The sequence below is a fragment of the Euprymna scolopes genome, chromosome 22 (genome assembly GCF_053919585.1).
Source record: "Euprymna scolopes isolate OS-2025 chromosome 22, ASM5391958v1, whole genome shotgun sequence".
Classification (NCBI taxonomy): domain Eukaryota; kingdom Metazoa; phylum Mollusca; class Cephalopoda; order Sepiida; family Sepiolidae; genus Euprymna; species Euprymna scolopes.
Genome location: NC_136503.1, coordinates 4,592,217 through 4,615,699, shown reverse-complemented (window position 1 = coordinate 4,615,699; position 23,483 = coordinate 4,592,217). Strand labels below are relative to the sequence as shown.

The 23,483-nt window shown below is 32.0% G+C and overlaps 1 protein-coding gene across 28 annotated transcripts in view; it reads right to left on the bottom strand.

Annotated features, from left to right (window-relative positions):
• LOC145243857 (oxidation resistance protein 1-like) overlaps positions 1–23,483 on the bottom strand; it is an 886,868-nt gene that overhangs the window by 812,873 nt on the left and 50,512 nt on the right. Inside the window, exon 1 of one of the 28 annotated variants that reach the window (XM_080106926.1) lies at positions 22,629–22,942. The exons of 26 other annotated variants lie outside the window; for them this stretch is intronic. In XM_080106926.1, coding sequence (XP_079963052.1) covers positions 22,629–22,648 — 20 coding nt within the window. In that variant the 5' untranslated portion in view covers positions 22,649–22,942. Of the gene's footprint in view, positions 1–22,628; positions 22,943–23,483 lie in introns of those variants that run through there. One more of the 28 variants, XM_080106905.1, reaches the window with a different exon arrangement.

The following is a 23,483-nucleotide window of genomic DNA, read 5'->3' as shown; positions in this document are numbered from 1 at the left end:
CCACAGTTATTGTTGGTGTGGTTTCAAGTGAGGGCCACATCATGCCACCTCACATCTTCGAAGTTGGCTTGAAAGTCAACACCTGTGTACCCAGATGTGCTAAAAATGTGGTGATCCCTTAGTGCAATCAGATGGCTGCTGGTAAACCCTGGGTGTGGCAGCGAGTCGGCGCCGGCCCACAAGTCCAAAGAGACCCAGGCTTCAGAAGAAGTGCTATGACTTTGTATTCTTCTCTCAATGGCCCTCCCTCCCTCAAGCTGAACCTGCTAGACTACTTTGTTTGGTCATACGTCAGAAACATCACCAACAAAACCTCCCACAGCACCAAAGCTAGCCTGATCGTTGCCATTCACCGAGCTTCTGGAAAAGGCATGCTCCCAGTTCTTGACTCATATCGAGGCAGTGATTGATGCAGAAGGCAGGTGCATGGAATATATGTCAGCTCTACTACATAATCAAGTTACCTGAATTGATTTTTTTCAATAAAAGTTTTAAAATAAAGCTGTAGTGTTGTTTTCTTTACCGTTCAACCCATATAAGTAATAATCTAGTTCCAGCTTCAGACAGACAGATACCAAATCTCCACTATTAATAGTTGCATCTGTGTGCGTGTGTGTGTGTGTGGTAAGAGAGAAGCGAGAGTGACAGGCAATTCCACCCTTACACAATGTACATTTCATTTTACATCCAACTTCTCACGTGTCTTCTGCAGCCCACAAAGTGTAAAAAGCATGCATTTTTGTGCAGCCTCCACAGCAAACAGACATCAATCTCATCTGTCTACCCACTCATCGTACCGTGTTCAAAGCAATATTCACCCCGAGAGTCAACGAACCTTGCTCATCCGTTACAGTGGATACTTTTGCTTTTAATTATCTTACGTGAAATCCCTTCTTCACTTAATTGCCTCGTTTTATGTCGCCAGAGAATCACATTCAAAATACATCGTTCGCAGTAATGTTAGAATGACACCCGACACCCATCGAGAGCGAAACGTGATAAACTATTTATATTCTTTTATCAAACAATGAAAAGGTCGAAAAGGTCAGATCTTTAGTACAAACGAGCATTTGTTGTATAAGTGTTGGTCATTTTATAGGCTCCAGAACTATTTGACAAATTCATCCATGTTTAACTTTGAGCATCTTTCATGGTTGTGTTCGTCATCGGTAATCATGCATGCCATTATTATACTGTCAATTAATAGCTACTACACTTTGATCTTCTGTCCTACACATTGAAATTACCAGCTGTTTACATGATTTTAACATCCACACAATTACAAAGGGATGTGCCTCTTAACCCTGTGGGGGCGCTGCATTATTTTCATGCAGCATATCTTGGGTAAAAGTGGCCTAGCAGCGTCTGTCCCTCTACAGGCTCTGGGCACATACAGCACCTAGCATTACCAAATGGTCACCCATCTTAGTATTGGCCAGGCTCAACGTTGCTTAACTCCAGTGATCTAAAGGGAATCAGTGTGTAAATACCGTATTGATCGATGATCGATGCCTCTGTTCAATCTCGAAAGACAAAGGATACCCTCTGTAGGGGCAGCTGTACGTGTAATTGTGAGGCAAGGGTGCGCAATCCCCAACCACACCTCTCCTGAATCAGCACTGTTCGTCCAGTAGCAAGGAGAAATCCAGGACGACTGGAAACAATGCCAAGATAAGCAGAGAGCACATACAGCACCTGGAAGTCCCAACTGGTCACCCATTTAGTACTGACCAGGTTCAATGTTGCTTAACTTCGGTGATCCAGCAGGAACCGATGTGTCAACGTGATTATGCTGTATATACGATTAAAGATACAAAGTAAAGACAGCAACCCACAGCTGTAACACTAATTAATGATAAGAAAAAAATCCATTCTAAGATAAAATCTGTCCAAGTTTGTATTCAAGCTTAACATTTTTGTCACCCTGTCTCATTCATTTTCAGTAAAACTTATCAAGAAACCTATTCATTGGCCATTATTGTTTGAGTATTTCTGACAGTTTCAAGATACATATTTTGAGAAAAAAAAAAAAAGAAATTAAAGTTTCAGTATGTTAAAAGTGTACAGGTCAGTAGAAAATTATTTTCTTTTAAGCATTTGGTAGAAGTAATTTATTGTATATTTTTCGATTTTTAACTATGTTGCATGATTGCTGTTCTTTGTTAGTAATCCTGTCCATCGTTGATTGCAGTTTATCATTCGTAACAATTCAATCTTGTATTAGGAATCGGTACCATCATGTCTGGGAAAACAAAAGAGCCAACCTCTGAAATGTATTGGAGTGCCCACTTGACCTGCTCGAGAAGTACAAATAGTGAATGGCTGATGAACTCAAAGCTAATCAAAATTTATCCCTTTACCATTTTTCTTCGCGTACAGCATGTTGCAGCAAAATCTTGACAAAAAGTAAACGAAATATCAAGAGATGCTGAAGAGAATCGTGAAGCCCCGAGTAGACAAGATCATTGTCTGACACACCTACATCTTTCAGAAGGATCTTTTCCTACATAAAATGCCAAAATGACCCAGAAATGACTACTCAATCTTTTTCTACATAAAATTCCAAGACGACCCAGACGTGACTACTCAACAATGTTCCTTGTCACTGTTACCCGATTTGTGAACACTCTTTTCACTCAATTGTAACCCCTTTAACTATTTCTTTTGAGATATGATTGAGGCCAAAATCAACAAACATATCCACAGCACGGCTGACTCTTTGAAGGGTAGCATCATGTTGGTATATGCCATTATAGACAAGGACATTGTCATAGAAAGCACATCATATTTTGCATTAACTTTGAGATAATCATTTCAGCCAATTGTGGTTACACTGAAAAAAAATAATATCAACTAATAGTTGTTAAATAAACTGCCGTTTTTATTGCTCATTTCATTTTCTTTTTGCCAAGTGTCAGATTTTGCTTCAACACTGTGTGGCACAATGGGATAGCCCCTTTTTAATGGAGCTAACGGCTTCTACATTAATAAACCTTGTGCCTGACTTTGGAATGAAGTTAAAAACGTTTGAAACAGGTGTTTGATTTTGAAAATGTTCTGCTATGACTGAAGCCAAGAATGACAGGTCGTTTATAATATTGAATCAAGGCAAACGATATAAAAGTTTAGAGATTGAACTCGTCAAGAGGCATTCGAAAACAAAACAATATGAATATACCTTCTCTCTTTTTATGTCTTTCTCTCACTCTCTATTTCTCTCTTTCACTCCCTTTCTCTCTCTTTCAATGAAGAAAGAGAGAAATGAAATATAATTTCATTGTTTTAAAACAGTTGAGGCTTTGCGTGCTATACGCGATGGGTCGACTAAATGTGCTCCTGATTGTTAACTGTTAAATAAATTATATTTTTATAAAAATGCATTTTGTCGCTATTTTTCTACAAGTATCCCATTTCAACATAACATTAATGCCGACAATGGGATGGTGCCTCCAATGACCACACATAATGCGACCCACACCAGACAGTTATAGCCGACAACGTATCGACCCGTTTTTGTTGATGTTTCCAGCATGTATCTGTCGTTGGATATCGTTTATTCCTCGGGAAGCTGGTTGCGTTCCCAAGACGTTCATCAACCAAGTAACCCTCCCTGGGGAGGCGATAGTACCATATCTGCACAAGATGGAATAGTAACATTCGGTCAGGGTTAGGGTTCATCCCTTCCCCACCTTTTTAAATGAAGAGAAAGGAATGAGCTTGAATTTCATCTCCAACAAAGCAGGATATCTCTAACACCTTGCTAATCCTATCCATCATTGCAGAATTACTTAGAGATAATATATCATGTTGCCAGGGAAACTTGTAGATGATGGAAAATATGTTACTCAATAACCACACTGCTGCAAGTGAAAAGCATTTCAAACAAGTTTAGAGGAAAATTTTGAGGAATCCTTACATTTCATTTTGCCAATGCACGTCCGTTGGTTAAAGCTCCAACCCCTGTCCCATTGCCACAATGTTGCGTCTCTTGACTGTTTTACAAGTATTTTAATGGAATGTGTTCTGATAAACTCGTTGCACTTGTGCCCCCCCTCGACATACATATCCCCGACAAACCTGCTTAGCAACAAAATCTCACCCCTTCAATATTGACGTCTCCAAATGCCAGGAAGTTTTCTAGTCTAATAGTGTCTTCCCTCGAACAGCTAGACTTTGGAATTCTCTTCCTGCTACCAACTTCCCTGACTGTACAGATATGCAAAAGTTTAAATGTAATGTAAACCAACATTTTGTTAATCTTTCCTATGCATAGGCCCAAATAGTAGCCCCTTAGAGTCCAAATGGTGATATGCCTTGCTAGGTGTGGACGAGAGTTAAAAAAAAAAAAAAAGAAAATGTATCAAATTTTTGACACATCGTTTAAGGCATTTCATCTTGGTATAAATTTAATAAAACATGAGAACTTTAATATTCTTTAAGTGCAGTAATTAAAAACAAGTTTTTCACAAATGTTTTAATCTTTTATTTAACAGATCAAGCAAATTAGTACATGTTTTATACATAAATAAAAAATAAAAACAACCTACCTGATTTCAGATGAGGAAAATTTGGTACTTACCTAGAAAGAAAGAAAGAAAAGAGATAAAGTGACAGCATAATTATTTGAAAATTATTCAAGTAGCGTGACCCATGAAAGGTCAACAATTAAAGGAAATAGGTTTTAATGAATACCAGTGTTAAAATCAAATACAAAATTATTAATACAATTCAAATCTATTTGTGTACAGTTTACATTTATTCAAAAATTATTTGTTCTGTTGTGAAATGAGCAATGAATATGTCTATAATTTTTTATTTATTTTAATTGGTAATTATATATATATATATATATATATATATATATATATATATATATATATATATATATATATATATACTAGCAGGGATATCCGGAATTGAATGATGATCAATGTTTCACACTCCTATATTTTTATTGTCATTGAAATCGATGTAATAGCCCATTTTTAAATCGAATCGATTGATTGCCTATTGTGGACCCATCATGGTGCACTTGGAAGAAGCTTCACATGCCTCCTCGCAGTAACTTAGTCCACAATATATTGTAGTCTACATTGCACTGTAGAGAACTTACTGTTGATTTTATGAAATTTTGTTATATATAATGTCTTGCATTAAAGTTTAAAATGCAAAAGTCAAGTATCATGGTTCAATTGTGCTCTACACAGAAACATTCATTTCGAACACACCTCTATCATATCAAAAAACTTACTGCTAATTTCATATGCCTGGCCTTCCTGCTTGTGCAGCAATAATAGTTTGAATTGAAGTTTAAAATGATAAAGTCAAGTATCATAGTTCAACTGCGCTTTAAACAAAAATATTCATTTTGAACATGCCCATCATATCAAAGAGCGTACTGTTGATTTTATATGCTGAATTTTGTTTAATAGGGTCTATCTGCCTGTGTGGTAATAAAACTTTCCACATGCACTTGCGAAGTTAGGCGGTGTAAGTTAACAAAATCGCCTTTTCCTTCTTTCATTGGATTTTTTTAATTATCCATATTTATTGAAGACATTCCGATATAAAACCTATCTAACAACACTGTCAGATACATAAAGTACGTTTGTGTGAAATTTCATACAAATCGGCCCAGATGCTGTGGAGTCTATAGGGAATGAACTCACACACTTTTATATAAGGGTAGATTTTATTTATATATCTTGCACATCAAAAATAGGAGGCATCAATGTAAGGGAGCTAACTCTCAAACAGTGCACTATCATAAAGCTTACATAAAGTTCTTCTAAAAAGATAAAAAAAAATAATTAAAACATATATAAATGAATAGATATGAAAGTTTTTCCATCTACCCAAACTTAGAATTGAAGAAGTCTAACTGGTTTTGATCTAATAATGCAAGATTTTGAAATGCTGTATATAAAATAATCTCCAAAATGTCCAATCTCAATATTGCTCATTTGCAAATTTATTTTTAAGTTTCTAATAAATATTCTGGAATATTCATTTCTAATTTGTATTGCCAAATTTTCTATATATGCAATTGTTTTAATGAGAGTACAATTATAAAATTAAAATTTTCATTTTCAAGGGAGATAATTTCCATGAAAACTTCCGGCATTAGTAAAACTTCAAATGTGGCAGAGATGTGAATACAGATACTACACTATGATCTCATCCAAAAGACAAATTTAATAATTCATAAGTTTTACAAAAATGAATTCCACACACACACACACACACACAAATGATAAAATTACACAACGAATGTGTCATGTCAAAATCGGTGAGGTACGGTGGAATGGGAACTGTGTCATCCTTTTTGTCTATTCTCTTTACTAATTTCAGTCACCACAATACCACATTCACATAATGGGTAACCCTATTTATTTTCAGGTTTTGACGTTTTTTATTTACAAATATATATATATATATATCTCCACATACAGTATTGTTTCGCTGTTTCACAGCTCATCAGTGCTGCTAGACAAGCAACTACCTCAAGCCAGGATCGAAACCTGATCGCCCAAACGATTGTCGGAGCTTCTAACCATTACGCTATACGTATATATATGTATATATATATGTGTGTGTGCGTGTGTACGATATAATTTCATCCATTAATGTTTCTATTAAAAATTACTTATTTGAAAAAAGCAGATTAAAATGTTAAGTAGTTACTAATAACTCCCAAATAAATTTGGATAGAAATGAACTGCCCAGCGATTTCTGAGGTCTTTCAACTTTTTGGTTAAGTAGCAATAAAAATGGTTCTGTGATGGGGCAGTTTTAAATGAATGAAAAGAAAAAAAGAAAAAAAAAACGCAAAGAAAAAAAAAGAAGCAAAGAAAAAAAAAGCAAAGAAAAAAAAAACAAAGAAAAAAAAGAAACAAAGAAAACAAAGAAAAAAAAGAAAACAAAGAAAAAAAAGAAAACAAAGAAAAAAAAGAAAAAAGAAACAAAAAAGAAACAAGAAATAAAGAAACAAAGAAAAAAGAAACAAAAAAGAAACAAAAAAGAAACAAAGAAACAAAAAAAGAAACAAAAGAAACTAAGAAACAAAAAAGAAACTAAGAAACAAAAAAGAAACTAAGAAACAAAAAAGAAACTAAGAAACAAAAAAAGAAACAAAAATATGAAACAAAGGAAAAAAGAAACAAAAAAGAAACAAGGAAAAAAACAAAAGCCTTAATTTAATCGGAATATCTTTTAATGGAGGTAGGTAGTATAGTATCTATTCTATCTTAAAGACTTTCGTCTTGTTAAAGAGAAAATAAAAGCTCAATATTTTCCCTGAAAAATTATAAATATACATAGTTTGAAATAACATATTTAACTTAAACTGCAAACCAAAAAAAAAAACTGAATTTTTTATTTAAATTTTCATTGTTTCACCCTGCCCTTAAAAACAATCAAACAATCCTAAAGATGCCTGTAGAGTGTCCAACTCAAACACTCAATTCTGACCTCTGAAATGATAAAAAGGTCAGATCAACCTTACATATAAAAATAAAAACTAGTGAACAGTTATATGTACACAATGTATTATTGACAGCATTTCGTTTCTAAAGAGGATGGGTGTATTTTCAAGGCTCTGGAATTCCGTTTTTTATTTTCTCTTTTCATGGACAAAATCTAAATAATTCAACTGGAAGTAGATAACATAAAAGATATGATTAAAAACAAAAAAATATCAAAATCTTTCCATTATTAGGTGATTAAAAAATATGCTTTGTTTTTAATGAAAAAAAATTTTTTATGGCATTTTTTTTCATCACGTATTACTTTGAGTATGACAAATTTTTTTTCACTCAAACTCCTAAAGAAATGAATTTGCTGATTCCAAATCCTCATCCCCCACAGCAGGGAGGTGACGGTGGTCTAGCAGTTAACGACACAAACTGACAACCAGGCTGTCCCAAGTTCGAATCCAGTTCATTTCACAAAAATCACTTTCACTAATGATATTGGCAACCTTCACGTGATCCCTTTCGTAATCCCCGATGCCTTTTTACAAAGAATCCTGATTAGCAAAATATCAGAGAAACCAGTGCCAACAATAGAATCTTTGGATTTATTCAATATGATGATGATCCCATCTGTATGTAACAATAGTAATAAACAGAATTGATACCATTTATTTCTGTGTCAAAGAAAATGTTAGATCAAAAAAAATTTTGAATTAAATTAAAAAATCAATGACATAACAAAATTTTTTTAAAGATGTCAAACTGTTGCCTTCCGTTCCCTTTTGCAGAGATTGTTCAATGATAACTTTGTTATTAAAGAATGGAGTTGTGATTTGGTTTACAAACATGGTTGGAATTTTTTGCCAACTTTTGATACTAATTTGTGTTCTTCGATATTCGAGTGTATGTTTGCAACTTCGTTTTTAGTTAGCTTACGATCCTGACTTTCGATCAAAGAACTGTTCCCCTTCACGGTTTTGATTTCTTAATCACTATAATTCCTTGCAAGTCATTAGTAGTGATTACTTACTAGAAAAAGAAAAGCAGGGGTGTACTCTTCAGTAACAACAAGTCTCTCTAGATTTCCAATATTCTCAGCTTAATTCGATTTGCGTTTTCGTAGCATTCGTTTATCATGGAGTTCTTGCAAACAATGGATGTTGGATTTTTCTGGAACTTTCATAATGTCTTCTCAGCATTTTATTATTCTCATGCCCTTTCACCTCAGCCATCATCTCTTTCTCCAGGTTGAAAACCAGAAATAGTATTTACACTTTTAAAAAATATTTGGTTTCAACGATATGTTCTGTTTTCCACTACTAACGATTACTACGATATTGTCCCATTGACTACTTTACACTCAATAACCCTTATCCTCAAGTGGCTTCGGGTATTGATAAGTGGTGACTCCTTTATCAAAAAATATATAAATTATTTCGAAATATATTTATGAATTTCAACATAATTTTCAAACAAATTAAATGTTTATTTTGTAATAATGCGTTGTTTTTGGTTTCAAACGTATTATATATATATATATATATATATATATATATATATATAAACGTATATAATACGTATTTATTTTATTCAAACTCAACCTGCGCTTCTAAGGAACAAGAAATCTTAACGAGAATTCTGCATGACCGAACGCACCATTCCGAGATTTAAAGAAAACTACCGTAAAAACAACAAACGGACTTCTACTTTCTGATTATCTGCCCCAGCAACAACATTGCAAAGAAAAACATACTGATGATAATCGTTTGTCTCGAAATATATTTATGAATTTCAACATAATTTTCAATCAAATTAAATGTTTAGTTTGTAATAATGCGTTGTTTTTGGTTTCAAACGTATATAATACGTATTATATATATATATATATATATATATATATATAAAGCAAGGGAAAAGGGAGATGAAATCTGGTATATTTTCAAACAGAAACACTTGTTAGGCATTTGTCTATTATATTTATTGATTATAACCAACCAAAGACACATCGAAACCAATGTAAAAGATAGGATTTCTTGTAAAATCAGTTTGTACGAAACGTGCAATTCATGTCCAATATGGAAAAGATACGCTAAATGAAGCAATAGCAAAAGAGAGGTGACTGTGGCTAAGTAGTTAATGACACAGACCAACAATCTGGATGTGCCAAGTTCAAATCCAGTTCATTTCACAAAAACACTTTATGGATGTTGGCAACCTTCATGCGATTCCTCCCAGTAATGTCTTTTTTCTTTCTTTTTTTACAAAGGAGTCACTACTTATCACTCTAGGATAAGGGGTTAATGAGCGTACAGTAGTCAGTAGGACAATATCATAGCAATCGTTAGTAGTGGAAATTTGGTAAATTGAATTACTTAAGGGGAACGCCTCATCAAAAACTTGTTTACATTGGACTTGAAGACGACCAAATTATAGTCAGCTGGAAAATAGGCAAACAGAAGAGAGTTCCATAGGCGTGCAGTTCTAAGAAAGAAGCTTTGTCATGGAATCTACGTTTAAGTTTAGGCACAGATAAAGAATGGGGAAATTATTGATAGTTGTTTCAGCTAGACGAGTGTTATTCATGAAAATTTAACAAGGGGAGGGTCCATAGATTGGAGCTCAGATGAGCACTTGCCATGAAAATAATGATAAAGCAGAGACAAACTCACAACATCTTTTCTGTGAGAAAAAGGTTGCAGGGAAGAGAAAAGTGTATTCCCCACTGGGCCACAAAGTCTATTTTGAACTCTGTCAAGGCAAGATAAGATTGTCTAGCAGCTCCTGATCAGATGTGGCAACAGTACTTCATCATTGGATGTACTTAGCTCTTATACAGGTAGAGAATTGCATCGGCAGTGAATGATCCCACAATTTTTCCAGCAACCTTGGCAACAGATTTGATGTACAGGTTTCATTTCAGATTAGGAGTAAATGTCAGACCCAGAAGCTTGTCAAAACATGGAGTCACCCTAAGACCAGAGCCATTCATTCAATTCTAGAAAGAATTCTAACTAGAAAGATCTTGGGGAAACAAATGTCAATAATCATCTGATTTATTCAAAATGAATGAATGATGCAGAAGTTTTTTTTGAAAATCCTAAATCTAATTCAGATTACACAAACTTATATTCACTTTTATAGATCCTATCCATTTAATAAAGAAAAAATTGTGTTGTTATAAGTTTAAACTCAATAAAAAAAATGCATCTCAATTTGTCATAAATATCAAAGATATAATTGGGATAAGAACTTACAAGATAGTTTCACCAGAATGATAATACGGCTCATCGATATAAACCTGTAACAGCATCCACACACTTCATATGAGCTCTTTGCATCCCGCTTTATGGGGAGTCCATCCACACAGATTGGAAGCCGAGTTCCCTGCATAGTTTAGTCATTCCAGTTCCAGTACAAACACAAAAAATACAGGGGTCAACCACAAAGTTTGTTTTTATTGTTTTAATCCAAGTTTTCAGTTGGCCACCTCTGTGCTTCCTCCAAAGAGAGGGGGTGAGTGGGACTACCAACTTATGGATAAATTCTTCCCAAGAGTCAAAGAATGTGAGCAATTCTTTTAAGAGTGGCTGTGGTGCCGGTTGGGTTTCATCTTGCAGAAATGGTGCAATTTAGGATTTAGCCAGAAATCATATCATACAATGGATTTTGATTAATATATTTGGATTCAAAAATCTTTGATCCATAATCATTAGACTACAATTAAGCAAGATTCCAAATTTCAATTTCTTTTTAAGACCTTTAAATTTTAGACATTCTCTAGAATCAAAATCATACAATGGATTTTGATTAAAATTGGAATAAGAATTCTACACAAGGTTTTGTAGCATCATATCTTTGTTTTATTATTCCTAAAAGTGATGCAAAACTGGTCTGGGAATTTTATCCGTGCTGGGATGAGTTAGGGTTATTATTTTGATACATGTATATACATGTATGCATGTGTGTATGTGTGTGCGTGCATGCGAGAGATAAATACTGTTTTCCATGTTTTTCTCTTACATCAGCAACTGCAACTTAAATATCAAAGTTGAATCAATTTCTCCGTTAAATATCGACTCAGGAGACGTGAGGTCAGTTTTTGAGTTTGAAAATGAACGCGGAAGTCTTTCAAAGGCGTGAGTTGATATTGAAACATAGTATAGGCGGAAAATTAAGTAAAACTATGATTTCTCGTAGGTGGATCAGTCTATGAAAGAGAAGACAGAACTCGGTTGGCAAAGAGGAAGACCTAGCTGTCAACACTACCCTTCACCAGCCAGATATCTTTCTCATTCAAAATAAGCATGGGCAAAAAATTATCTTGTTTTCTTTTTTTTTATATATATATATATATATATATATAAATCAACATTCCAAAACTAGAAGATGTATTGAATTCACACTCATGATATTTTATAGTTTTTATAAAGTACATCTTACACAGGTTTCATTGAATAATGGTAGCCCACAAAATAACTCAGACAAATGTTTGATTCTCCAAAAACAGCTGGAAAGTTTGTTTTTCTCCTTGGAATGGAAAAAGATTTAGTAAGAAAAAAATGTTGCTAAAAGGAAATGGAGTTTGCAGAAACAAGATTAAAAAAAAAGTTACTGCACACACACATATCTATATATATATATATATATATATATATATATATATATATATATATGAGAGAGAGATGTGCGTGTTAATTTTCATGTGTTATAGAAATCAGTATGTTAACAGAACATTTAACAAATTTCAATACAGGCTTAATTTTTCATAAAAATCAAAAAGTACCAAAATTTTCCTTCGATTCTATCGTGGGTAACTAGGGGCAAATTATTGGTTAGGTTCATAAAATAATGAAATATATTAGAACGTAAGAAAACAAATTTAAAAAAAAAAAAATTTTCCTTTCCTAAAATAAAAATAAAATCAAGCAAAATATCTCAAAGAATGTATTTTAAAAAATATAATGGTTTAAACATTTTTATTTGGATTTTTAAGCTTTAAAATCGATACAAACAAAACGTTTTATAGCTGCCAGCAGTCTTTTTCTTCAGGTGAAAACTTTAAATGCCTTAATTCTGTAAACGATATTTAACTTGTGCAGGATTTTTTTTTTTTTAAATAAGACTTAACATTCCTGTTTAGATTCTTCGGACTACTGTTCTCATCTTGAGTGTTATTTTAACAATGTTTTGGTCGATGTAACCTCTGACCTTCTTCAGGTGCACCTTATCACTCTGCAAACTGCATAGAATTTTGAATGGAACTCTTTATTTAATCCATGGGGGTAGCTTGCTCTTGTTCCGTCAGCCATAACTGGTTAGAAGTCCTAAGTAATTCGAAATTATATTTTTGAGTGTCACCTGCACAGAGGATCGAACCTCCAACCTCCAGAAGGAGACAACAACTATGAAAGGCAGTAATTACTGAGGATAAAGTTAAAACTCAACCTTCTTATCCCCTCGTGGTTAACCACCTAAAGAAGGTGAGAGGAATAGTTGGCCGAAACATGGTAAAACAAAACTACGAAGATGAGAATAACGATCTGCAAATAAATAAAAAAAAATTTGAATTTGATTTGAAAAAAATTGAATTAGATTTGTCATTGTCATTAGTATGAGTCATGAACAGGTTTGAATTAATTTCTGATTTTCTTTTTTAGATGAGCAGTGGTTATTCGTATTCTTCGTCCTACTGCAAGGATTGAACACTTGGTAAAATTCAATCCCTTTATCCACTACACCACAGGCTCCAAAGGGTGATCAAGGTTGGATTTTTGGTTGCGGTTAACCATCTGAAGACAGCCAGAGGAATAGTTGGCCGAAACATGGTGAAAACAAAGTTATGAAGATGAGGATAACAGTCCGCAAATAAATATACAAATTACTCATCTCAAAGGATTTCAATAAAACAAGATATTTTTCCCAAAAATATATTTTTCAAGTAATGATTATTATGAGAATCTATATATATTTTTCAAGTAATGATTATTATGAGAATCTATATATATTTTTCAAGTAATGATTATTATGAGAATCTATATATATTTTTCAAGTAATGATTATTATGAGAATCTATATATATTTTTCAAGTAATGATTATTATGAGAATCTATATATATTTTTCAAGTAATGATTATTATGAGAATCTATATATATTTTTCAAGTAATAATTATTATGACAATCTATATATATTTTTCAAGTAATGATTATTATGACAATAAGATATCTACCATTCCGTTATACTTATCTTGCTTTAGACACTATTCTCCTCTCCAACCCCTGGGCAGCATCAAGAATCGTACTAGTAATATATATATATATATATATATATATATATATATATAAGTGACCTTGTTTGTGTATGCAGAACGGTCTCTACCAAACTATTATCAATTGTTGGTCTACAGATTTGAAACTATATATAGGGGATTCAGACCTATGGAACAAATCTGATTTGGTCTTTAGTTGGAAAAATAGCTGCTAAGGGATAAAAATTGAAAAAAATTGGAACTTGGCAGGCGTAAGTCAACTTAATTTGCATCCTCTACACATACGCAAATAAACATACGTTTAACTGTTAATTTTTAATGTTTTGATATGCATATGAACTTAGTAACGAATAAAGCTGGAGAACGATGTTTTATTGGCAAAAATTACAAAATATCCCTGATCAACAATTAAGTAAATCTCCCGGGCAACATCTGATAAGAATCACCCTCGACATATCTACACGTAACTTTATATCGGCCGTATGACAAGATAAAAAGCATAACATTCAGCCACAAAATGAATTGTCAAAGATAAACATCGATTGATATTTGAGACCAAGACAAAAATGACACACGCACATATTAAAAGTCTATATCCGAGTAAACACATTTCAAATACATCAAATCAAAGTGATGCAATTAATACAAACTCGACGCACTAGTTATTATATTAATACAGAATATTTTTTTTACGTAAACAATAACCGACTTTTTTTTTTCAAAGTCAAAAACATTGTAATTAAATTACGAAAATTAACCAAAATTTAAAATTAAAAAAGACAATCTAATAGTTCTAAACAAAGACAGTAAATGTAAAATTACAGTTTTACAATTGGTAAGTAGCGCGCGCTTGCGGGTGCTACTTACCAATTGTAAAACTGTAAAGACACTATCAAAGATACTTGTGCTCTCCAGTGAGATTCGATTATTTGTGTGTAAGGATCCTAACTAACCCTAAAACCCTGCCGTTAACCTGATGATGTATTATTCTACGGTGTGGGAGGAAGTGAACTGGTAACGTTTTGTCAAGCACCATAGTAGATAGTGACAGTAAGTTAGTCTCGGAAGGTTTAAGTGTAGTTTGAAATTTTGAATTTCCAAGGTTTATTATCATACCTGACGTTCGCTGTTTATATTCATGAAGAGTTCATTAAATTATATCTATTAGTTTATTTTCATTCATAAAAGTGCTGGGGTTATTTTTTATTTTTTTTTTTTTTCAGAATTCCTATTTTTGCATTATTGACGGGGATCTTCTAAAAAAGATTACAATGATATACCTTAAAAGTAGTAGAGGATGCTAAGTTTTCAAATTAAAATATCAAGTATGTCAAAATATTTATTTTAAGTAAAAAAAAAAAAAAAAAAAATTATATATATATATATATATATATATAAATAAATTCTAAAACAAATCTCTGCAATATTCATAATGTGACAAAAAAACATTTTTCTTGGTCTTTCCTCTCAAACTGAACCTGCCACCTCAACTGTTCTACATCTAACAAGAAATCTCATCCATTATTTCATTGCGGACATTTTTTAAAAATTTTATTTCAAAGTTTCTTGTTTTGCACACATCTTCCTATATTGTCCACTTTAAAAAAAATTCATCTCAATATATACAGAACAAATTTTAAATATTTCATCAAATGAACCTAAATTTCTGAAATTTATTTTATTACAATTATTTACATTGGAACTATTTTTTTAACTTGATAAAATGTAAGTTGTTCCAACTTTATTTAGAAAACAAAAAGTGTGGTAGATTTAATTTCTGATTATGTAATTAATATATATATATATATATATATATATATATATACACTAGCGGAGGGGGGGATTACCAACCTTGTCAAGTCGTAAAATATGCTTAAATATATTTTAATTTATGCAGAGTTTGTATTTATTATCACAGAGCCAATTCTCTACTGTATATTATATTGTACCTAATATATAGTAGCGATTTCAATTCAAAAGTTAAAAAAAAAAGACTTGGGTACCATCAGCTAGAATCGAAACCAAAACAGTACTCCAACCGCATTCCTTGCCATTTGAGCTATAGACAGATAGATTAGAAAGATAGAAAATTAAACCACTTCAAGCTATGAATGGATTTGCACACGCGCAAAAGTAATAGAAATACTTTGACAAATTGAAATAAACATTTTGCATTTTAACTTGCCGACATATTTCTGTACATGTTATTCATCCATCAAAGATTTTACTCATAAATTATCCTTACTGTATGATTACTATTTCCTGTTAATTTCAGTGTTATATGACCAGTAGTTTAGAGTTTATCGGTTAAATATTTACAGACACACACACACATACATCCGTTTTATTTATAGAAATAGATAAGTGTTCCATATTTAAAAATCCCACAAATTATTTAGGTCGAAATAAAGTCACCCTCTTCCCCGCATCATTATCTTGGATGAAGTAGCTAAAGATGGAGAAAAATTCTAGGTTATTTTGGCCAGACATAATTATATAAGTCTGATCTTCATAAATGCTAGTTGAGGTATTATTAGATAGGAGTAATGCTCATGGCGGACCAACATAATTATAGGCTAGTAAGACTGTAAAACGATAGATTATATTTAACCAGTCGATGGACTCCTGGCAGGTACTGTCATTCAAGGTTAAAGTGGACATGGGAGTCATAGCAACTGAGATGTATCTCTACACTCCCCAAAACTCCCAAATTAGAGGTTTACCCCAAGATAGATGTCAGAGTAATACTTAGGACCATCCCAATAACTTCAGCCCATAAGTGTATTATTATCAGTACTAGTAATAGCTATATATACGGCATCATCATGTTAACACGGGTTCCTATAAGATCACCAAAGCAACGTTGAGTCTGGTCAGTACTAAAATGGCTGACTATTTGGGAATTCCAGGTGCTATACGTGCTCTCCGCTTATCTTAGCATTGTTTCCAGTTGACCTGGACTTCTTGTCACTGTGAATGATTTGTCTTATAGCCTCATTATGCATTACTTTGTGAAGAAAATTCTTACATTGAGTGGGAACAGTACTCCGAAGCAAGAGTAGTCTCCTCCCCCCCCCCCACCCCCAAATAAAATTGACTTACTCACTATCTTATATTGATTTGGTAGGAAAATTAAAAAATAAGGTTTTTACTTTTAGAAGAATCAGATTAATATAGTTGTAGATGAACTTAGATTTCTATGAATTGAAAACTTTGTAACATGAGTACCGTCGCAGCTACAAACAAATAAAAATCCGGGTCGGCGTCTTTTCCCTTTTTTTTTTTTTTTTTTAAGTGCAAAAATCATTTATTACCATTACTCTTTCTTTTTTTTTTTCTTTTTTTTTGCTGTTCATATTTATATTTCTTGTCGAAAACAATCTGCTTCAATGAAAAAGTTTAATCATCGCTTAATAGATCACTACCAGAAATTAAAAATATATATATTTTTTTAAATCAAGAACAGCTTTGAAATCTAATACATAAAATTATCATGTGCATGAATTTTATTCACCTTTAGTTAATAAATCAACGACACACATGAGAAGTGATGCTAAAAAAAAAAGAAAAAAGAAAACGGCACGTATGTACAAAGGATAAAAGGATTTGATATTCTGCTGCTATTTAAATGAAAATGTCCATTCACACAAGTCAAACATTTTGCTTTCATTTCATCTATTCAAAACTGTTTTTTTTTTACTTGCAAATGCTTTTTAATGCCTATTTCAGGCACATAAATTATTTTTTCTTAAATGATTTTCTGCTTCTATTGCACAGCACTTCTTTTTTTTTATCCGTTACATGTGATATCTGACATCTCACACAAAACAAAATATTGCACTCCCAGACAACGTCGAGTAAGAAATGTTATTTTTTTAATACAAAAAAAAATTTTGAAAATAGTCTTGTTTGCATGTAAGCAATGTATACCATGCTGCAAACTATGCACAATGTTGCATTTTTAGTGAAGTGCGTAGATGGATACAGAAAAATGTGCAATGAAAAATAGTTAACCTGGAGAAAAGACTATACAAGAAATAGGTCGATAGATTTGAAATAATGTCTTTAATATAAGGTTTCATGCTGTGATTTTAATATACTCTAGATTTTATAAAGTTATATTCATTCAAGATGGTGGACTCCCGTGAATAATCAATTTTTATGCCCATGGATTAATAGCTGATAAATCTAGAGTGATATGGTGTGGTTCAATTGATATCTATCATATATATATTATCTAGCCTCTCCAAAACTCACAAACTGGATATCTCTATGCGCCCCATTATATCTGGCATCAGTAGTACAACACACAAAATTGCACATGCCATATCCAATACCCTAACTCCACTAATGGACACTATCAGTACCTTCCACATAAAGAACTCTAGAGACTTACTCAAGATAAAAAAACAGTAATATATATATATATATATATATATATAACCAACTATATACAGCTTAGATATAAGATTGTCCCCATTAAAAATGTTTAAATTTATTCCATACACACCTAACAACAAAACAAACGTTAACTTACTGTTTCCTTTCAACACCTAAAAATTATCAGACTTATAACTAACATAACTCATTTTTAATTTAATAACAATTTCTACAAGCAAAACTGCGGTCTTCCTATGGCTAACACTCTTAGTGGAATATTAGCCTGCCTTTCCTTAGAAGTTCTAGAATCTGGTTCTTTTAAATATAGATTACCTCCAAACAAAAAATATTTTAAATATATTGACAACATTTTAATTTTTCTTCCTGAAAACACATACATATAGAAAATATTAAAGACAAATTAGACACAGTCAAACCCTCCATAAAGTTCACTTATGAAACAGAAAACAATCACTTATTACCTTTTCTAGACATACTTATTATAAATAAAACTATCCATCAAAGTTCACCGCAAAACTACACAAAAATGAGTACACACATTTCTACTCAGACGATAATAAAAAAACAGGATAATTGGTTTCTTCCTACGTGCATTCAAAATTTGCAGTCCAGAATATCTCGAAGAATTCAAATACCTCACAAATATTTTGAAAACCTTGCAATATCCCACATATTTTATTAAATGCAAAGAAAAAAGATACAAATATTTTCTAGAATAAATAAGCAAAAATCGTACACCAGGTATCTTTTACATACACACGCTAATAATGCTATAATTTGCAACACTAAAACTAGAAATTCCGATCATTAAAAACAAACATTAGAAATTACAAAACATCTCCCAAACAAACGAATTTCCAATGCAGGCATATACTCTGTTCCATGCCAAAATTGCCATCCGTTAGTGTAACCCAATGTAGTTTAAAGAAAAGGCTCAATAAACATAAGAGATATAAGAAATAGCAATTCTCTGAATGCATTATTCTCTCATTCATTGCAACATAATCATACTTTTGACTTTAAACAAGCAAAAATAGTTAAATTTATTTAAAATAAACTGCGATGGAGACTTCTTGAATCAGTGCTCATCACAAATTCAAGCACAAAACAACGTGGAGGTTTCTATAATTTATAGCCATAAAAGAACATAATTTAATTGTAGACACAGGTTAACTCTCACACCATAGAAAACACCATTTATAATAATATATATAATCAGTCAATAATTTACATAACAAAAATACACTTATTTCATTTCAGCGACACATTCACATTTGAATTAAAACGGCCACAATTATTCCAAAAAGAATATAAATTACATCATATTTTTTTAAATATATTAACGGTTATACGACATTTCAAAAAAAAAAAAAAAAAAAAAAAAATTAACTCTTTCACAATTTTTTTTTTAATTTTCAACGACTTTTCATTCTGAAATAGAACAAAGTCATACATTCCATTACAACAAAAATATATTTTCAAATATTGTACTATTATTTTATTTTCTTAATTTCATTCATCTAGAAGAAGTCTTACAATAAACACGAAACGTTGATGTACACGTGATTTGGTTTGTTCTTTTTATCTCATATTCTCGTCGGAATACTATTTCCATTGTTCTCATAATATATATATATATATATATACATACACACATACATTCTAGCAATAGTGACAAAGGAGGTCAGATTGTCAGCTGGATTTAAGAGAGACAAAGAAAGGCCTTTGGAGCCCGAAACCAAAAGTCTATGCTTGGTTGGAGGAGATGTTTGGTTTAATTTTAAGTTTATCATTCAGTAGATAAGCATGAGTATGATTGTAAGCCACACAGAAAACATTGTCACTTTATATTGAAGTTTTAATTTTGTTTCAAAGAGAAATTCTTTTGTTTCAGCAGTGACAAACAACACATTTAACATTATAGCCAGTGTCGAAATCAAGTACCTTCTTCAGACAGAGACAACACGACCTGTGCAGTGAACATACACAAACAAGTTCACAATTCCAAACGTGTTCACTTCAGCTGTTTGGGATACTCCTAGTAATTTTGTGTTTTTTTCACGAGTTTTTCAAGATGGCTGATCAAAGAGTGATATGTAATTGTTTTTCTTTTTACTCAAGTTGTGTTACTTAGGTGCGATACGTTGTAAATGGTCACCCTGTATTTACGTGTAGTCTTAAAAAGATGACATATCGATTGCCTTCATAGACACAGAAGTATGTCAACCTTTATATAAACTAGCAGGGAGAGCCTACGTTGTCCAGGATTGAATGAGAAACAACAAATATTCCATCCTCCCATACTTTTGTCATCGAAAACGGTAAAATTGTCCATTTTTTAATAAAATCGATTGATTGCTCTAGTTAAAGACCCCTTGTAGTGCACTAAAACTTGCATCATTAATCAGATTTTTTGGATTATCGATACTTATCTGATGCATTCCGATCCAAAACCTTTGTAAGAACACTCCCAGGCACATCAAGAACTTACATGTGAAATTAAAATCAGCCTAGCCATTTCCGAGGCCATCGGGAACAAACTCACAAAGTTTCTTTATATATATATATATATATATATAAATATATATATATAGATAGATAGATAGATAGATAGATAGATAGATAGACTTGTTTGTAATATACCGAATTTTACTGGGTTTGTATAATTCAGTAAATCTTCATATACCAATAAATTCTAAGCCAAAAAGAGATGATTAAATTGTAAGCTACAAAATTATATTTCATAATTGAGCATTCATATACTGTATTAACAAAACCAAGACTTCAGAGAAAGAACTGATAGCAACCAAAAGTGTATTTCATTGTTAGTTACAATTGTTTCAAGACTAATCGGACAAATTCAAATATTATTTCGTTTGAAAATTTTCACATAACCAGCCTCTTTTTAGACTTATTGAATAAAAAACACTTTAACAATAGAACAATATGTAAAGACATTTCCCTTAAAGGAAATAAAACATGCGAAAACATTTATCCCGGACGCATCTTTGTCAGGAGCTTATTTAAATATCGCCTAATTTTCGTATCATTATTTAAAACCTGTCATAAGAAGTTACCACAAAGAAAAAAAAAAAAAAAAAAACCTGTAGCCATTTAATATTTTTTAATAATACTATTCGTTGATTTCTTAAATTAGATTTCAATATTTCTTTATTTCACATAATTTATTTTTTTTTATTTTTTTAGAGTTTCATTTTTATATTTAAGATATGGCCAGATCAACGTTACGGTTATTTTAGTTTCGTATTCAACCTATGCTCACTACTTTGTTTACGAAAATATCGGCCAACTCATTTCTTATATTTAAGTCCAGTTTTAAGTTAATATTCTATTTAATAGGGAAATAAATCTATTTTATTTTTACTTTCATCATATTTTGCTTTGGTTTTGATACCCCCAAATTCGAAGCTATCTCTTTACAACTCTTCCTTTTCATAACCTATTATACTTTCATAAATCAGAGTCCATTTTCTGTAGGCTGGTTTTGAACCCAGTCAACGACAGGTACTTTTTCTAATATATATATATATATACACACATTCTTTAGTTTCCTGGGTCATGACACATTTTATATTCATGAACTACTTTTAACATTAAAAAAGCATTTTGTATATTTTAAAGTAAGATCATTCCTCTTTATATGGGCTATCAAATCTTATCTCCCTACTATTTAATCCATAATTGGGAGAGGATTAGAGAAAGTGATGTAGACAGAGCTCCTCCATAGCAAGTCCACATGTCATACCAGTGACCACTTATAATTTTTTTTTAGGCATACGTGATAAATTTTTACCTGATAAAAATGACTAATCACTCTCCACACTAAATAAAACTCAACAAAATGCATGTGACACAACACAAATTTGGTCACAGGTGTTCTCCTAGATTAGTTGTCCTACAAAGGCTTGGAACCAGTCTGCCCTACTATTTACCCACAGTTAGAAAAAGAACTTACAGATTTATATCATTTCTTTGATAATTAGTGAAAGTGATGCAATATTTCTGAGAGAAATCGAGCAGCACAAACAGTTCATATCGTTAAAAACCGCAACTAAAACTTTGGATGCAAAGAGACATTTTCTTTACCAATTCTTACACTTTTCTTTTAACAAGTTCTACCCATTACTCATCCAACACAACAAAAACCAGATAGTTTCAATAAAAAAACAAATTTTTAAAACCTGCATCAACATTCGTTTGTTGTCCCCATCAATCATGTAAATCAAATATTGTATTCTGTAATAAGTATTGTAAAATTTCTGCAATCTAGAAATTCAATTCTAAGACTGGGTTGAATGTCGGCTTCGTTATAAAACAGACTTATCTTTGATAAATTCTTTTCAATAAGACCTTATTTAAATTTTTCTGAAGATTTAATCAGGTCTTATGACAGCTGGTCAGAGAGATACGGGATAACCGGCCAGAAAAACAGATATTGCTAGCTGGCTAGTGAAAGAGTTATCTTACCTGAGCAACAGATGGTCCATCCAAAATGTTTAAAAGCAAGCCCATTAATTAAAAACCCTGGCAAAAAGTGGAATTAACATTCATCGTCAGGATTAAAAATGTAAGTCTTGGAGGTAACAATGAGTATTAGTAGTTGTTTATCCATCTCTGTATGTGCAGGTCTCTGGCTTCATCAGTAGAAAAATTCTTTCCCTTTTTTTCTATAGTCTGATTAATTAATACTGCCAACACAAAGGACAAACACAAATGGTGAGCATAAATTGGTCATCACGTGAGACTAAAACCTGTGATATTATACAGCTGTCAAAGTGGACAGTAAAAAAAGGATAAAAAAATAAAGACAAAATAAAAAAAGAAAAGGAAATAAAAAAAGAAAAGGAAATAAAAAAAGAAAAGGAAATAAAAAAAGAAAAGGAAATGAAAAAGAAAAGGAAATGAAAAAGAAAAGGAAAAGAAAAGGAAATGAAAAACAGACAAATTCTCATTATTTGCTCTCTTGTGAATGAATACGAAAAACACAAAAGTATATATTTCTAAAATGCATCCAATATTGCACGTTTATAAAGATTATTTGTCACCCTCCATTTTTATTTTCATAACAATCACTTCAATTTATGCTTCACAATTTTTTAGATGAGGACTGATAATTTAGATTATTCAGACTATTGTTCTCACCTTAAATGCTATTCATACAATGTTTCAGCTGATGTATCCTAACATGTGTATCTTGCTAAATTTTTTAATTTTTCTATCAACTCTAAAATCTGCACCGAGTGAGAATCAAAAAGATGTGCCAAAACAGATACTACATTTCAACTTATTTGTGAAAAATATCAACATACAATTTAAATTTTA